Source organism: Ranitomeya imitator, chromosome 2 (genome assembly GCF_032444005.1).
Source record: "Ranitomeya imitator isolate aRanImi1 chromosome 2, aRanImi1.pri, whole genome shotgun sequence".
In the NCBI taxonomy this organism is placed as follows: domain Eukaryota; kingdom Metazoa; phylum Chordata; class Amphibia; order Anura; family Dendrobatidae; genus Ranitomeya; species Ranitomeya imitator.
Genome location: NC_091283.1, coordinates 790,362,337 through 790,379,201, shown reverse-complemented (window position 1 = coordinate 790,379,201; position 16,865 = coordinate 790,362,337). Strand labels below are relative to the sequence as shown.

The window sequence follows — 16,865 nt, the reverse complement described above, 5'->3', positions numbered from 1 at the left end:
GGTCTTGATCCGGCACCTCTTCTCTGGTCGCAAACGCAGCCTTTCTTCCCCGCTACATGTGGATAACGTGCCCTACGTCATCCACTCAGTGTCCCAGGCACACTTATCTCTCAGCATGCGCTGACTTTACATCTGGGTTATCGCTGCACTTTGGCCTCTTCCAGTTCACGGGCATTACAGCACTATGTGCAGCCCTGCTGATGGCAGAGTGAAGTGTTCGTGAGCAGGAGCACGATTGGGAGACATAGGACAAGTCATCCAAGAGAAGCAGGGAAGGAGGATGGCATTTACAACCAGAGAGGGGGCGCCGAATCAAGACCAGGGAGGACCATCGGAAAGACCAGGGAGGACCATCGGAAAGACCAGGGAGGACCATCGGAAAGACCAGGGAGGACCATCGGAAAGACCAGGGAGGACCATCGGAAAGACCAGGGAGGACCATCGGATTGCTCCCTAACATTAAGAATGGCCCACTTTGTTAGTAAAGTAGAGTGAAAATCAGAAAGAGCCAAAAAATAAAATCAAATTATTGCACAGATATTAAGATGAATCATAATGTACAAGTTTTTTTTATGCCAGAACACAAGCATTGGGGTAATAATAAAGTCCACCCAATGTCATCTTGGTAAATAGAATACGAAACGACACCGTACCATGCACCAGAGCAATACGCAGTCGTCGAAAGAACGTTAGTCAAGTAATTATGGGAACTTACCAGGATATCGTTAAATCCGCTAATGTTTCTGTCACAGTGTAAAGGGCAAAAACAATCCAATACATCATCCACCGTACCTAGAAAACAAGGAAACCAACAAATGTCACATTTCTCTGCTGCACTGAATGCTAAGTGCTCCAGTCCAAATGTTCTCAAATAACAGAACATTATGCAAGGTCATCATCATGGCTGAACATCACTCTGGGGAAAGCTCTGGCAAAAATTGAGAGACCACCACATCAAATCCCTCTCATGGGCAGCCCAATCTCCAGACCTGAACCCCACTGAAAACCTCTGGAATGTAATCAAGAGGATGATGGATAGTCACAAGCCATCAAACAAAGAGAAACTGCTTAAATTTTTGTGCCAGAAACAGTGTGAAAGACTGGTGGAAAGCATGCCAAGACTCATGAAAGCTAAATGATTATGAACTTGTTTTCTTTGCATTATTTAAGGTCTGAAAGTACTGTTTTTTTTGTTTTTTTTTCCATTTCTCCTATTCGGAAAAAAAAATTACAAAATTTATTGCTTGGAACTTTGGAGACATATTGTCAGAAGTGACATTTTACTCAAAAATACACCTAATAAATAGAAAAATCAGCCAAACTGAACATTTTGCAGTAGTCTCTTCATTTTTGCCAGGGCTGTATATATAGCGTTGGAACACACTTTACAAATGAGAGATAATAGGATTTGATAACATTGACATTTTCTCTGCATCAAATTGTAAAATTCTTTTGACACCTGTTTTAAAGGGGTTAAAATAAGAGGCGCTGCAGGCGACATTGCCAAGGGAAGCGGTGACAAAACAGATTTTCTTTGCAGTGATAACGCCTTTCTGCATAACGGTCATTTAGATAAAAATGTCCCTAAAAGCAATAAATGGGGTCCCAAGTGGAGGACACCCCTGTATAGTGTCTATATTGCCTAAAGGGGCAACTTTTAAATTCCACTGGAAGACATACATATAAACACTCCACAGTAGAAAACAATTACAAAGTGTTAGGCTCTTTTCACATGTCCAGTTGACATCTGTCTAACAGATCCAATAGGGGGGGAAAAAAAAAATAGAAAAAAAAAACGATCCAGAGAAAAAGCAGATGCAAAATTGAAACCAAAGTTTCCAGTTTTTAACAAATCCATTTCAAAGCCGACACTCGTTTCTGTTTTGCATGTGTTATTATTCCATTTGTAAAGGACCCATTTTTGCTAACAGGGTCTCTGAACATCTCTAGTGTTCTGGGCAAGTGCAGGATGGATGCAACCACAGATGACATATCGGATGACCATTTGTTAGGATCAGTTTCCTATAGACTGATGTTGCAAAAAATGGATCCATTTTCCATTTGTTGACATGTACCATAAGTCTCAAAAAGAAGAAATATGTAGCGTAAAAGGAATCGGTGTCTATATCCATTTTTCTTTTTTTAACCATTTACTGTGTAGTGGCTGTTATTTGGCAGGGCAGCTCGGCTCCTATTCACTTCAACAGGCGTTGAGATGCAGTACCCAAGATATAGTGCAGGAAGGCTATGGAGCTGGGTATTGTCTGCATCCGACCACCAGTGGCGATGATGACCGATGATCGGGTGCAGTTGTCTGACACCCATAGATCTGATGTTCACGAACTGTCCTTACTATACGTAATCAATAGCCAAGTAGTGGACAACCCCTTAAAGGAAACAATTACTTAGAAAATTCCAATTTAGACAGCTCGTCCCCTATAATCTGGCACATTTCTACATATTTTACTATAAGAAAGCTGTGCAGCTAGTAATCCTGGTATAGTGAGATATACCGTATATACTCGAGTATAAGCCGACCCGAGTATAAGCCGACCCCCCTAATTTTGCCACAAAAAAACTGGGAAAACTTATTGACTCGAGTATAAGCCTAGGGTAGAAAATGCAGCATTTACCGGTGAATTTCAAAAATAAAAATAGATGCTCTATACCGTTCATTATTGCCCCAAAGGAGGTTCCATATAAAGCTGTGCCATATATAATGCTCCATACCATTGATTATTGCCCCATAGATGCTCCATATAAAGCTGTGCCATATATAATGCTCCATACCATTGATTATTGCCCTTTAGATGCTCCTTATAAAGCTGTGCCATATATAATGCTCTGCACTGTTCATTATTGCCCCATAGATGCTCCATATACAACTGTGCTATATAGAATGCTCTGCACCGTTGATTATGGCCCCATAGGTGCTCCTTATAATGCTGTGCCATATATGCTCTGCACCTTTGATTATGGCCCCATAAATGCTCCTTATAATGCTGTGCCCCATATATGCTCTCCACCTTTATGGCCCCATAGGTGCTCCTTATAATGCTGTGCCCCATATATGCTCTGCACCTTTATGGCCCCATAGGTGCTCCTTATAATGCTGTGCCCCTTATATGCTCTGCACCTTTATGGCCCCATAGGTGCTCCTTATAATGCTGTGCCCCATATATGCTCTGCACCTTTATGGCCCCATAGGTGCTCCTTATAATGCTGTGCCCCTTATATGCTCTGCACCTTTATGGCCCCATAGGTGCTCCTTATAATGCTGTGCCCCTTATATGCTCTGCACCTTTATGGCCCCATAGGTGCTCCTTATAATGCTGTGCCCCTTATATGCTCTGCACCTTTATGGCCCCATAGATGCTCCTTAGAATGCTGCTGGTGCTGCCATAAAAAATAAAAAAAAATCACATACTCACCTCTCTACTCAGGACGCCGGCGCTTTCAATAATTACCTGCTCCTCTGCGGCTCCGTCTCCAGCACTGACGCTCAGCAGAGGGCGCGCACTGACTACGTCACAGCGCCCTCTAACCTGAGCGTCATTGCTAGAGGACGCTGCAGATGGAGCCGGAGCGAGGAGCAGGTAATTATAGCGCTGCGCTCCCCTTACCTGCTGCGGCGCGGTCCCTGCAGTCCCTGGCTTCTCCGGCGCTGCAGCTTCTTCCTGTAATTGAGCGGTCACATGGCACCGATCATTTACAGCAATGATTATGCGGCTCCTCCCCTATGGGGGTGGAGCTGCCTATTCATTTCTGTAATGAGCGGTGCCATGTGACCGCTCAGTACAGGAAGAATCTGCAGCGCCGGAGAAGCCAGGGACTGCAGGGACCGCGCTGGGAGCAGGTAAGTATGATTACACAGCCCCCGCTCTCCCTCCCCTGCTGACACCCGGGTATATGACTCGAGTATAAGCCGAGAGGGGGACTTTCAGCCCAAAAAAATGGGCTGAAAATCTCGGCTTATACTCGAGTATATACGGTACATCATAATATTTGAGTGTAATATTGTCATCGTCTCCCAGTTCTGAATTAGGTTTCACACATCACTGAATAAAAGCTCTGCAATTAAATTGCTTCAAGCTGAAAGTATTGAGCAGAGCCAGAACGGGGACCGAGAAACAGGCAAGAAAAATAGCTGAACTGCAGCCGGAGAGAACATGATTGTGGCTACGTAGGACGCACCTCCGGATATAATTGGATTGCCTATTCTTTGTCATCTTCTACAAATACAATCTGCAGCATGGGGGGCTCAAAGTGTGCCATTTTTAAATCAGTGCAGCGCTACTTTAGGACACAGAACACGTTTAGGCCACGTTCAGAGATTTGGATTCCGCACCTAAATCCTTACAGAAGCTGCTGAGGATCCACAGGCGATACAAGTGAATGCTTTATATATTGCTCTGGGGGGAGAGAAAAAAAATCCTCAGCAAATTTATCTCTTTATATAATTGCCTTGTAATGTTTTCATTTCCTGTTCTGTCCAGATGTCACCATATTCCAGAATTCCAAGAGGAGGAAGTTCCCCAACTGCCATATTGGGACACCCAAGTGGTGGGTGTCTCAATATGGAAACTGCTGCGCGGAACCACCAGCGGAACACAGTCGCACCACACACACTCTATACGCAACACACACACACACACATACACACACACTCACACAGCCTCTTGCACGGTACCACCAGCGGAATACAGTCGCGAACGCGCCGCCGCCAGGATCAGCCAAATGATTCACTGACTGCCGCCATCTTTGTACAGGAGGAGTACATGCGCAGTTTTAATGTGAGCGCCGCTTTCTGTTTGCACAAAGATGGTGGCAGCCTGATTTACTGCACCTGTGTGAATTCCACGCAGACGCAGTGAATCATTCGGCTGATCCTGGCGGCAGATGCGTGATGTGTCTACAGGCAGAGGAAGCCGGTCACACTAAAGGGGTTTTACCACGAACGAAAGTTGATTTTAAAAATTTACTGTGTACAGAGCATACCACATCTGGACAGGAGAGGAAGCAAAAGACAATACTGACATTACAGCAGGCGATCACGGTGGATTCATTTTGTGAGGTAAAATATTTCACTGACTTTAAAAAAATATTTTACCTCACAAAATGTATCCTCTGCGATCTCCTGCTGTAATGTCAGCATTGTCTTTTGCTTCCTCCCCTGTCCAGGAGCTGTGGTATGTTAATGGTACATAATAATAATAATAATTTTATTTATATAGCGCCAACATATTCCGCAGCGCTTTACAAATTATAGAGGGGACTTGTACAGACAATAGACATAACAGCATAACAGAAATACAGTTCAAAACAGATACCAGGAGGAGTGAGGGCCCTGCTCGCAAGCTTACAAACTATGAGGAAAAGGGGAGACACGAGAGGTGGATGGTAACAATTGCTTTAGTTATTCGGACCAGCTATAGTGTAAGGCTCAGGTGTTCATGTAAAGCTGCATGAACCAGTTACCTGCCTAAGTATGTAGCAGTACAGACACAGAGGGCTAATACTGCATAAAGTGTATGAGAACATGATGCGAGGAACCTTTTTTTTTTTTTTTTATTAAAAATAGGCCACACAGGGATCGTTAGGTTAATGCATTGAGGCGGTAGGCCAGTACATGGTACATGGTCAGACACAGACAAATTTTTAAAATGAACTTTTGTTCGTGCGCAAACCCCTATAAAAAGCAAACATCAACGCCAACATGGTTCCTCATAAAAAGTACGCTAATGACAATGAACGGAAAGCAAAGGCACAATGACGAAGACAACAACGGGCAAATGAGACTCTCGAAGAGCAACAGCATAGCTGGGACAAAAACAATGCATATAAGCGTAGGCGTGAAGCACATGAGTCCCCTGATGCAAAACTCATTAGATTATCACAGAATGCCATTAAGCAACAACAGCGCTGCATGCCTGCCCCATCGTGACATAACCGCCATCTAGTTCTTATAATACAGGGTTTATCGACCTGCCAGAAAAATCTTCATGAATTTGCCAACAGCAAATACGAGCCACGAGAATGTTCTTACTTTGCACTGATCCTGTGCAACTACTAGTGTTTACTCCAGAGTTTTAATCCCTTTTTTGTTACTTGCTACCAGGATCAGTTTATGTACAGTTTATGGAAACACATCATCCAGAAATAACCTAAACTGATGGAGCAACTATAATGTTTGTTGCTGCGGGACCACAAAATTCCATGCATTAAATGGGCCGCACATTCATTTCAATGGGTACGATGTAATGCTTTTTGTTCCTCTACGGTACCACTGTAGAGAAACTATACACTTACAACCAGGTTTCCCCGCAGATTATAGCTAATCGATAGGTGAACTACCCCAGGACCCCATTGTGATCAGCCTAGTTTGTCAAAAGTAAAGACGCCCCTTAATCTCAGAAGGTAATCTTCTCTACAGTTCTCTAGGACAAAAGTACAATGACTGTTCCATGATGTCAATCACAAAGACACCGAACAAGTAGAGGATGTGCCAAGGGTTCTAGGAAAAAAAATAATTAGTCTGAGCTCAGCTCACCCACTCCTCTGGATCAGCATTGTGCCGCCTGTGGTTGAGCGATACATAGCGTGAAACGCGTAGGATGCAATGTGGGGGTTTTCTTAACTATGTGTCTAAGCTGACAGTGGTAATAAATCCCCTTCCCCCCAGCTAGTAGCTTATATAAACTGTACTACTAAAGAGTTAAGCAGTGTTTGTACTAAGGTTTCATGGTTGTAAAATTAGAGAAAAATTAGCTGAGCCCGATAATGTCAGCCAACCATCTAATGTTTATGTGGACCTCCCAACCTTCTCACCACAGATGGTGTTCATGGTTGAGTTGATTTTCAACTGACGATCATTATTCTCACTAAAAGCGCATTATTGGTTGGTAGAGTGTTCAAGAGTAGGGGGTAAATCAGGAAAGACAGCTGTTGGATGAACAAGCCAACTAAAAGTTACCGTATGTAGGGAATATGGGCATCTTTAAAGGCTTTGTACCAAAATGTGAAACCATCTCCTTGGATCACCAAGTTATGTCATAAGGAAAAGTGTAACAAGATGTGCTAAAGCTATCACACAGGGGTGAGTTACGGAATAATTCTGCACATTTACCGTACCGCCTGTCTATATAACGGTAAGCTAGGTTTAAAGGGTTTACCGACTTGAGAAGGTTAAGTCCAGCTCCACAAACATTCAATTATTTTATTTAGTAAGTGGATACAAAACAGATGACATACAGTAAAATCATACTAACATCTAGGCATTGCAGGTGCTGACGGTACCCTTAGCCATGAAACGTGTGGATGTTATTAGCCTGAAGATTCTCATACGGTTTATACCAATTTCATAGAATGAAGATAACTTCCTGATCACTAGGGGGTCCGACCACTGGGATTTTCCATTGATCCTGAGAATTGACTGAAGCCAAGACCTCGCATGCCCACCTCCGTTCCATTCACCCCTAATGCAAAACAGTCATTTCCAATACGTTTATGGAGAATGAATAATGCAGAGGTTCATTCAGACGGGGCTCTTGAGAGCCCAATTCTTGGGATCAGTGGTGGTTCCCACGGTTGGACCACTAATAATCAGGATGTAATCTACCTATCCCACGGATAGCGGATAACTTCACTTCTTGGCACAAGATTTTGCTTAAAACTAGACTCACTAGCTCACCTGTGTGGTAAATTTCACACATCTTTAATTTACATTCTTTCCCGTATGCCATTTCTTGGCTAGCTTTATATGGTATTTAACACATTTTAAGCCACACTTTTTGTTCCTCACTGAATGGCTTTGAAAGCAAAGTGTCAAACGCACAACCAACCTGCCGCAAGTCACGTAGAACAGGTTTTTGGAGCAAAATGAGCCAAAAATTTAATTTTCCAAAAATGACTTCACTATTACATCATGAGAAGATTTTCTCAGTTATGATGGCATCGATAGTCAAGGGAACTAGCCTGAAGTCCACGTAAAGGCCTTACACTCGTCATCAGAAAAGTAGCTTAAAATACAAGGTGAACAATTAAAAAAAATTTTAATATTTAGCTCATAAGAAATGAGAACAGGACGTCAAGACAGCGGTTCTAGCTTCACGCTTTGATAGATTTTTAAATAATTGAAGAAGCAATTACCTGGAACTGTTTAAAAGCACAAGTTTCCCATATTTTGCCGTCAGCAATAAAATATTCATGGGACAAGCCACATACTGAATTTTCTCTTTTGCATATGTCATTTTCATAAATAGATTAAATGAGGAGTATAAAGCTGACAGCTAGGACTTTTTTTATGAGAAAATTCCACATCTTTGAGGAAAGGAACAGCAAAAAACAAACAAACAAACAAAAAAAAAATACGATTGTAGAGATTAGATTCTAATCTTTTAGCCGTTTATAATAACTGGCTCCCAATTTTTAAAACTACAGCAGTAACTTAAAGGGCTAGTCCACTTCCGGAGTACTCCTCTCCATTATTCCCCTTTCATCCGGTCTTCACCTTTGTAATACACTTACATTTCTGTAAGAGACTCCTTCGGTCTTCTGGAGCCGTCACACAACCTGAACGTCCCTGCTGTGATCTGGCTGTTAGGACATATCAGTCAGTCATATGGGGGTCTCTGGCTTTCCCCAGCTTACTGCCCTGTCCACAGGATGTCATCAGTTGTGTACACGGCATGAACAGACCAAGCAGCAGCTGCTTCTTCTGTTCATGCAGTCTGAAGGCCAAGAAATTAGATGGGAGGACAGCACAATACCTCAACCAGCACCTCCACACCTCAAACTTGTATCTAACAGTAAATCACCCTGCAACCTAAGGGGTGTTCTTCACCCAAAGTGGGTTAAATGTGTGTCGTGCGACATGTCTGGCTCAGCAATGCTGACTGTGTTGCAACATATCTGGCTCAGCAGAGCACACCGTACTGCGACATGTCTGGCTCAGTAGAGCACACCGTGCTGCGACATGTCTGGCTCAGTAGTACTGACTATGTTGCGACATGTCTGGCTCAGCAGAGCACACCGTGCTGCGACATGTCTGGCTCAGTAGTACTGACTATGTTGCGACATGTCTGGCTCAGCAGAGCACACCGTGCTGCGACATGTCTGGCTCAGCAATGCTGACTGTGTTGTGACATGTCTGGCTCAGCAGAGCACACCGTGCTGCGACATGTCTGGCTCAGTAGTACTGACCGTGTTGCGACATGTCTGGTGTAGCAGGGCACACCGTGCTGCGACATGTCTGGCTCAGTAGTACTGACCGTGTTGCGACATGTCTGGTTCAGCAGAGCACACCGTGCTGCGACATGTCTGGCTCAAAAGAGCACACCGTGCTGCGACATGTCTGGCTCAGCAGAGCACACCGTGCTGCGACAGGTCTGGCTCAGTAGTACTGACCGTGTTGCGACATGTCTGGTGTAGCAGGGCTGACCATGCATTGTGTTGTGCCTGGTGTAACAAAGCAGATGATGTGTTGCATTGTGTCTGGTGTAGCAGAGATGACTAGGTAAATTTGTCACAGAACAGTAATCATTGGCAGAGTTGTGGATCTAGATGTGAAGAGGGAGACTAAACTACTATGAGAATTAAACTTGGATGAAGGTGTAGGAAGGAATAAAGAACTGTATAGTGCACATTTTTAGCATTTTTCTGATGAAGCAACACAGGCAAGAGAGATGTACAGCCTTCAGAAAAATGAGACATCAGGAAATAATAAGGGAAGAAAAGGGGAGTTGATACTTAGTGCCTGCTGCACTGGGATATACACAAGCAGAGCTGCAAGTTGAAGAAAAAAAATACCACATAACAGTTTGTTATTTGTTATGTAGGCACTAAGCAAGATGGACAATAGTAATTTTTAAAAAAGATATATTTTTTTTAGACATTTTTTATCAAAATTGAAAAGCTCATTGGTTTGTGTTCCATCTTTTCCTTTTTTCTGATCAACAGAAAGTTATCATTTTCTGCAATGTTACTAATATGGTGGACCTGCAATCCAACCGCTTCTACAAATCCTGGTTAATACATTCTAATACAATACTATGACTTTTCAAGGGAACTTCAGTGTGATCAACCCTCGTAGACCATTAATAAGGGCATATAGGTCATAGGAAGCTGAATAAAATGATACCTTGATATACAGTGGGGCAAAAAAGTAATTAGTCAGTCAGCAATAGTGCAAGTTCCACCTCTTAAAAACATGAGAGGTGTCTGTAATTTACATCATAGGTAGACCTCAACTATGGGAGACAAACTGAGAAAAAAAATCCAGAAAATCACATTGTCTGTTTTTTTAACAATTTATTTGCATATTATGGTGGAAAATAAGTATTTGGTCAGAAACAAAATTTCATCTCAATACTTTGTAATATATCCTTTGTTGGCAATGACAGAGGTCAAACGTTTTCTGTAAGTCTTCACAAGGTTGCCACACACTGTTGTTGGTATGTTGGCCCATTCCTCCATGCAGATCTCCTCTAGAGCAGTGATGTTTTTGGCTTTTCGCTTGGCAACACGGACTTTCAACTCCCTCCAAAGGTTTTCTATAGGGTTGAGATCTGGAGACTGGCTAGGCCACTCCAGGACCTTGAAATGCTTCTTACGAAGCCACTCCTTCGTTGCCCTGGCGGTGTTGACAAGTTGTGTTTCTACCAAACAGTTCCAGTTTGGTTTCATCAGACCATAGGACATTCTCCCAAAACTCCTCTGGATCATCCAAATGCTCTCTAGCAAACTTCAGACGGGCCCGGACATGTACTGGCTTAAGCAGTGGGACACGTCTGGCACTGCAGGATCTGAGTCCATGGTGGCGTAGTGTGTTACTTATGGTAGGCCTTGTTACATTGGTCCCAGCTCTCTGCAGTTCATTCACTAGGTCCCCCCGCGTGGTTCTGGGATTTTTGCTCACCGTTCTTGTGATCATTCTGACCCCACGGGGTGGGATTTTGCGTGGAGCCCCAGATCGAGGGGGATTATCAGTGGTCTTGTATGTCTTCCATTTTCTAATTATTGCTCCCACTGTTGATTTCTTCACTCCAAGCTGGTTGGCTATTGCAGATTCAGTCTTCCCAGCCTGGTGCAGGGCTACAATTTTGTTTCTGGTGTCCTTTGACAGCTCTTTGGTCTTCACCATAGTGGAGTTTGGAGTCAGACTGTTTGAGGGTGTGCACAGGTGTCTTTTTATACTGATAAGTTTAAACAGGTGCCATTACTACAGGTAATTAGTGGAGGAAAGAGGAGACTCTTAAAGAAGAAGTTACAGGTCTGTGAGAGCCAGAAATCTTGATTGTTTGTTTCTGACCAAATACTTATTTTCCACCATAATATGCAAATTGTTAAAAAAAACAGACAATGTGATTTTCTGAATTTTTTTTTTCTCAGTTTGTCTCCCATAGTTGAGGTCTACCTATGATGTAAATTACAGACGCCTCTCATCTTTTTAAGTGGTGGAACTTGCACTATTGCTGACTGACTAAATACTTTTTTGCCCCACTGTATGTAATCTGATTTCTAATACAACCCCTGGCTAAAATTATGGAATCACCGGCCTTGGAGGATGTTCATTCAGTTGTTTAATGTTGTAGAAAAAAAAGCAGATCACAGACATGGCGCAAAACTAAAGTCATTTCAAATGGCAACTTTCTGGCTTTAAGAAACACTAAAAGAAATCAAGAACAAAAAAGGTGGTAGTCAGTAATGGTTACTTTTTTAACCAAGCATAGGGGGGGGGAAAAAAAGTTATGGAATCACTCAATTCTGAGGAAAAAAATAATTATGGAATCACCCTGTAAATTTTCATACCCAAAAATAACACCTGCATCAAATTAGATCTACTCATTAGTCTGCATCTAAAAAGGAGTGATCACACCTTGGAGAGCTGTTGCACCAAGTGGACTGACATGAATCATGGCTCCAACACGAGAGACGTCAATTGAAACAAAGGAGAGGATTATCAAACTCTTAAAAGAGGGTAAATCATCACGCAATGTTGCAAAAGATGTTGGTTGTTCACAGTCAGCTGTGTCTAAAATCTGGACCAAATACAAACAACATGGGAATGTTGTTAAAGACAAACATACTAGTAGACCAAGGAAGACATGAAAGCATCAAGACCGGAAACTTCAAGCAATATGTCTCCAAAACAGGAAATGCACAACAAAACAAATGAGGAACTAATGGGCGGAAAATGGAGTCAACAACTGACCGAACTGTAAGAAACCGCCTAAACAAAAAAAAACAAGGTTACAATGGGCTAAGGAAAATCAATCGTGGACTGTGGATGACTGGAGGAAATATATTCAGTGATGAATCGTGAATCTGCATTGGGCAAGGTGATGATGCTGGAAATTTTGTTTGGTGCCGTTCCAATGAGATTTATAAAGATGACTGCCTGAAGAGAACATGCAAATTTCCACAGTCATTGATGATATGGGGCTGCATGTCAGGTAAAGGCACTGGAGATGGCTGTCATTATATCTTCAATAAATGCACAAGTTTATGTTAATATTTTGGACACTTTTCTTATCCTATCAATTGAAAGGATGTTTGGGGATGATGAAATCATTTTTCAAGATGATAATGCATCCTGGCATAGAGCAAAAACTGTGAAAATATTCCTTGAAAAAAGACACATAAGGTCAATGTAACGGCCTGCAAATAGTCCGGATCTCAATCCAATTGAAAATCTTTGGTGGAAGTTGAAGAAAATGGTCCATGACAAGGCTCCAACCTGCAAAGCTGATCTGGCAACAGCAATCAGAGAAAGTTGGAGCCAGATTGATGAAGAGTCATGTGTGACACTCATTAAGTCCATGCCTCAGAGACTGCAAGCTGTTATAAAAGCCAGGAGGTGCTGCAACAAAATACTAGTGATGTTTTGGAGTGTTTTTTTGTTTGTTTGTTTTTCATGATTCCATATTTTTTCCCTGTGCTTGGTTAAAAAAAGGCCCACACTTCCCCTGACGAAGCCGTCCGTGCAACGGCGACACGCGTTGTGCCTTCCCTCCCACGCCTCCGTGTTCTCCTTCCCCCTCCTTGTTTTTAGGAGCTGGACGCCTCATTCTTCCTTGCAGGCAGGAGCGCTTTTTCGTGCAGCCCTTGGTTATTTCCATAATCATTTTTTTGGGCATTTGCATCCCAGTGGATGCTGATGGGCTGCTCATCCTGTGCGCCTTCATTGGTGGGCATATATTTTGCTCCCTAAATTGCTTAGATATTAGCACAGGGTTTACTTCTGGCGTATCAGTCTCCCTGGTTATTTTGGCATATTGGTACATTACGTCTTTTTATGATCCTGGTTCCAGGGTTTTGTGCTGTTATTCTCAGGGGTGCTAAGGGTTATTGCATTAATATATTCATATGTTATGTCATATTATGCAGATCGTATGGTTATACACGTGATTGTGGGGGGTTAGTTTGGTATTATTGGTTTTAACTGTTTTTATGCGGTGTTATAATAAAGTTTACCTTTTATATATCATTCATGAGGGTTGTGCATTCTATATAGTGGTTTTCTTACTCTTATTTGGTTAAAAAAGTAACCATTACTGACTACCACCTTTTTACATTTTTTGTTCTTGATTTCTTTTAGTGTTTCTTTAAGCCAGAATGTTGCCATTTGAAATGCGGTTGAAATGAAGTTTTGTGCCATTTCTGTCATCCGCTTTTTTTCTACAAAATTAAAAAACAGAATGAACATCCTCCAAGGCCGGTGATTCCATAATTTTTGCCAGGGGTTGTATGTAAATGAGACGTTAAGGTCTATGGGCCGCTCTTCCATCTCCCTGAGAATCTGCCTCCAGAGATTATTCTAAATAAAAAGCGGTGTTACCAGAGTGATTTGTGATGGCCGCTCTCTTTTTTCACTGCAGAGCTGTGTGCGATTGTAAGCGACACATTTGCAGGTTTCTCTCAGCTTCAGCTTACACTTCCCAAGCAGACAGTGGTACAATATTGTGGTAATAAAGCAGAGCTGCAGCTGCTAACATGTTTGTTATGAGACAAAGTTCAGTTCTACTGTTGTGTTTGTTACTTGCCTCACTGTGGTAACTCCCCCTGTGATTTACAATAACCTCTGGAGGCAGATTCTCATACAGACCCGTGTCCAGCCCAGAGCGATGAACAGCTCATTTTAGATAAGAAAAACAGTTCTCTCTTTGAATAAGAAATTGAATCACAAATATCACTTTATGCATCATTTTATTCAGAATTCTATGACCTACATACATATAGACAGCTTATGAGGGTTGATCCTAACGACAGATTCCATAAAAAATATAATGTTGCTCACACGATCTACTATGGCAGCCAACATTTGCAAGGAGTAAAGGTGCATTTACAATGTGCAGCATTAAACCCTCATCGACTGATAACATTTTCTGAGCTACAGGTCGTTAATAGCCTGCCTAGACAAGCTGACCGTGGTCAGAGGAACTAAACCATCCGTAAAATAGATTGGTAAGTGCACGTAGGCGGCCATGGTTTTCGACAGCGCGTGTCTTGTTTACACAGTCGACGTGCTGCCAAGAAAGATTATGTTTTGCTCAAAAAATAAATAAAAAATCTCACCAGAAGAACAAGTATTTTGCTCATATGTCGAGTGATCGGCAGCTAGTTTAGACTGCATAATTATCATGAAAAGAGAATGTCTCGGAACGCTAGTTCACGATAACTGCCCAGTATAAGCGCCCCACAAGTAAAATGATGATTAATTCAAGTCTCTTCCTTCTCTACCCTCAGGGCAGAGATTGATTGGGAAATCTGAATTCATGGTTCAATGGGTTTTATTCAATAAAATAGTTAAACATTGTCACATTGTTGCTGCTAAAAATATTCTAAATAAACCTTTTTTAATTGAGGAAACTAATCTTGGAAGGGATGTCTGAACTTAAAACATGTACCGTAATCTGTTATTTCTGCCAAGACATGAATTGCAGACAGAAGTGTCAGGCAGGGGATTACTCCAGTCTCCCCGTTCAGAACACAAGCTCACTCAATCGAGCTGATCATACATGACAGTGAGGGTGATCAATGAGTGCAACAGGCTGCCACGAGCGGTGGCGAGTTCTCCTTCAATGGAAGTCTCCAAACAGAGGCTGGACAGACATCTGTCTGAGATGGTTTAGTGAATCCTGCATTGAGCCGGGGGTTTGACACTGACCCAGGGAGGTCACTTCCAATTCTGTGATTCTATGATATACATGTATGGGGTGGAAAAAATAGCGGTTGTCTCGTTTAGTGGAATGCCATCTGATGTCAAGGGCTACATCTACACTTTAGAAGTGGCTCACTGGAGGTACTAGCATATAAAAGCCACCTTACATGACAACATATACCTACACAAACATACTTCAAAACACTAACAGCATCCATACAAATAAGGATTGACACCATTTGAAAAGGTCAGAAAACACTATAGCAAAAATTGCTAAGCCTCCTTCACCGAAACAAAAGAATTCCCCTTACCAAGTGCAGAAATGTTTCACTAAGAAAAAAATCTTTGTCCAGTTTTAGGCTTTCATGTGTAGTAGAATGGTGTTTCTTACAGAGATAGGGAATTTGACGTGGCTAACAAGAGATCACTCCAAAGTCAGCAATAATTTATAGAAAAAAACGGCTTCCAGATTTACTAGGGAACAGGAAACCCTTATTGTTTCCAGTAAAGGAAAAGTTATGGCCAACTTTTGGAAGTTTGGGAAATAAACTAAACTTTGGAAAATGAAAAAAAAAAAATCCAGCAAAACCAAAACAGATCAATATTTTGAAACATTTACCATGTGTGTACCAAATGTAAAAGTTATTCCATATTTTCAACCATAAAATGTTAACACAATGACGCACGAGATCATCTTGCACTAAATGATGATGGGGGTGGGGGGAACATTCCCTAAGAAAAGGCTAAAAACAGCAATTTCTCTGCAATAATAATTCAGACAGAAGCACGACACGCTGGTCGATAACACTTCCGCGATCTTAGGAATCCCATTTATATTTAAATGCCCTGTCACTCATGTCATGGGTTTCTTGCTAAAGCAGTCACCCTCCAACCTTGTATTGCGTCGTCGCAGACATCTTCAGACTGATTGCCAATGGGTCAGGTATAAAATAAATGATCTACAATGTCAGAGCAAATCAGATATGAACGGATGTTAGGACGCCAGCAATTAACTATTTCACCACAAAAATGACTCGTCATAGGCTTTACATGATCAATAAAGAGGCAAACTACCGTAAATGTATCTTCATACCTCCAAGTACACGGAGAAATGTTACTTTGACGAGTCTCTTGGAATAGTCTCATTGAAAGCAATATATATATATATATATATATATATATATATATATATATATATATATATATATATATATATATATATATATATATATATATATATATATATATATATATATATATTCTATTCATTCACAAAAGATTCCTGAAGGACCCCTTTCATTTATTTTTGCAGAAACACGACTTTGCAGTTTTTTGCGTTCAATCTTTTGAGCATTTTTAATTAGCTTCTGGTTCTAAAAAGAAGCGGGCTGACTATTCTTCATTGTGAAGCTGCGCCATACTTTCCAATAGGGGTAAATTGGAAAGCTCCAAGAATGTCACAAAGACCCCTGCATTTTTCTTGACTGTTACAAAACACTGAGCAGTGTTTGATGCAGCATAATTGCACATGAAAGGTTCCCTTTAAGAGCCAAAAGCTGCGCCAAGGGCATCTCGTTCAGTCAGCCCCTACACGAATGATGAGAAAGTACAGTTGTCAATTGCGGCCAATATTGCTCGTCGTGTAGCAAGGGTGGGGCATTCATAGACTTAGAGTAGTTACCTCCACTAGGGGGCACTAGCTAGA

The 16,865-nt window shown here is 41.8% G+C and overlaps 1 protein-coding gene across 6 annotated transcripts in view; it reads right to left on the bottom strand.

Moving 5' to 3' along the window:
* The window catches only part of REEP3 (receptor accessory protein 3), a 190,634-nt gene that overhangs the window by 59,485 nt on the left and 114,284 nt on the right, over window positions 1–16,865 (bottom strand). For all 6 annotated transcript variants that reach the window (XM_069753633.1, XM_069753632.1, XM_069753636.1 and 3 more), the window contains exon 3: window positions 716–792. In XM_069753633.1, coding sequence (XP_069609734.1) covers window positions 716–792 — 77 coding nt within the window. The remainder of the gene's footprint in view (window positions 1–715; window positions 793–16,865) is intronic.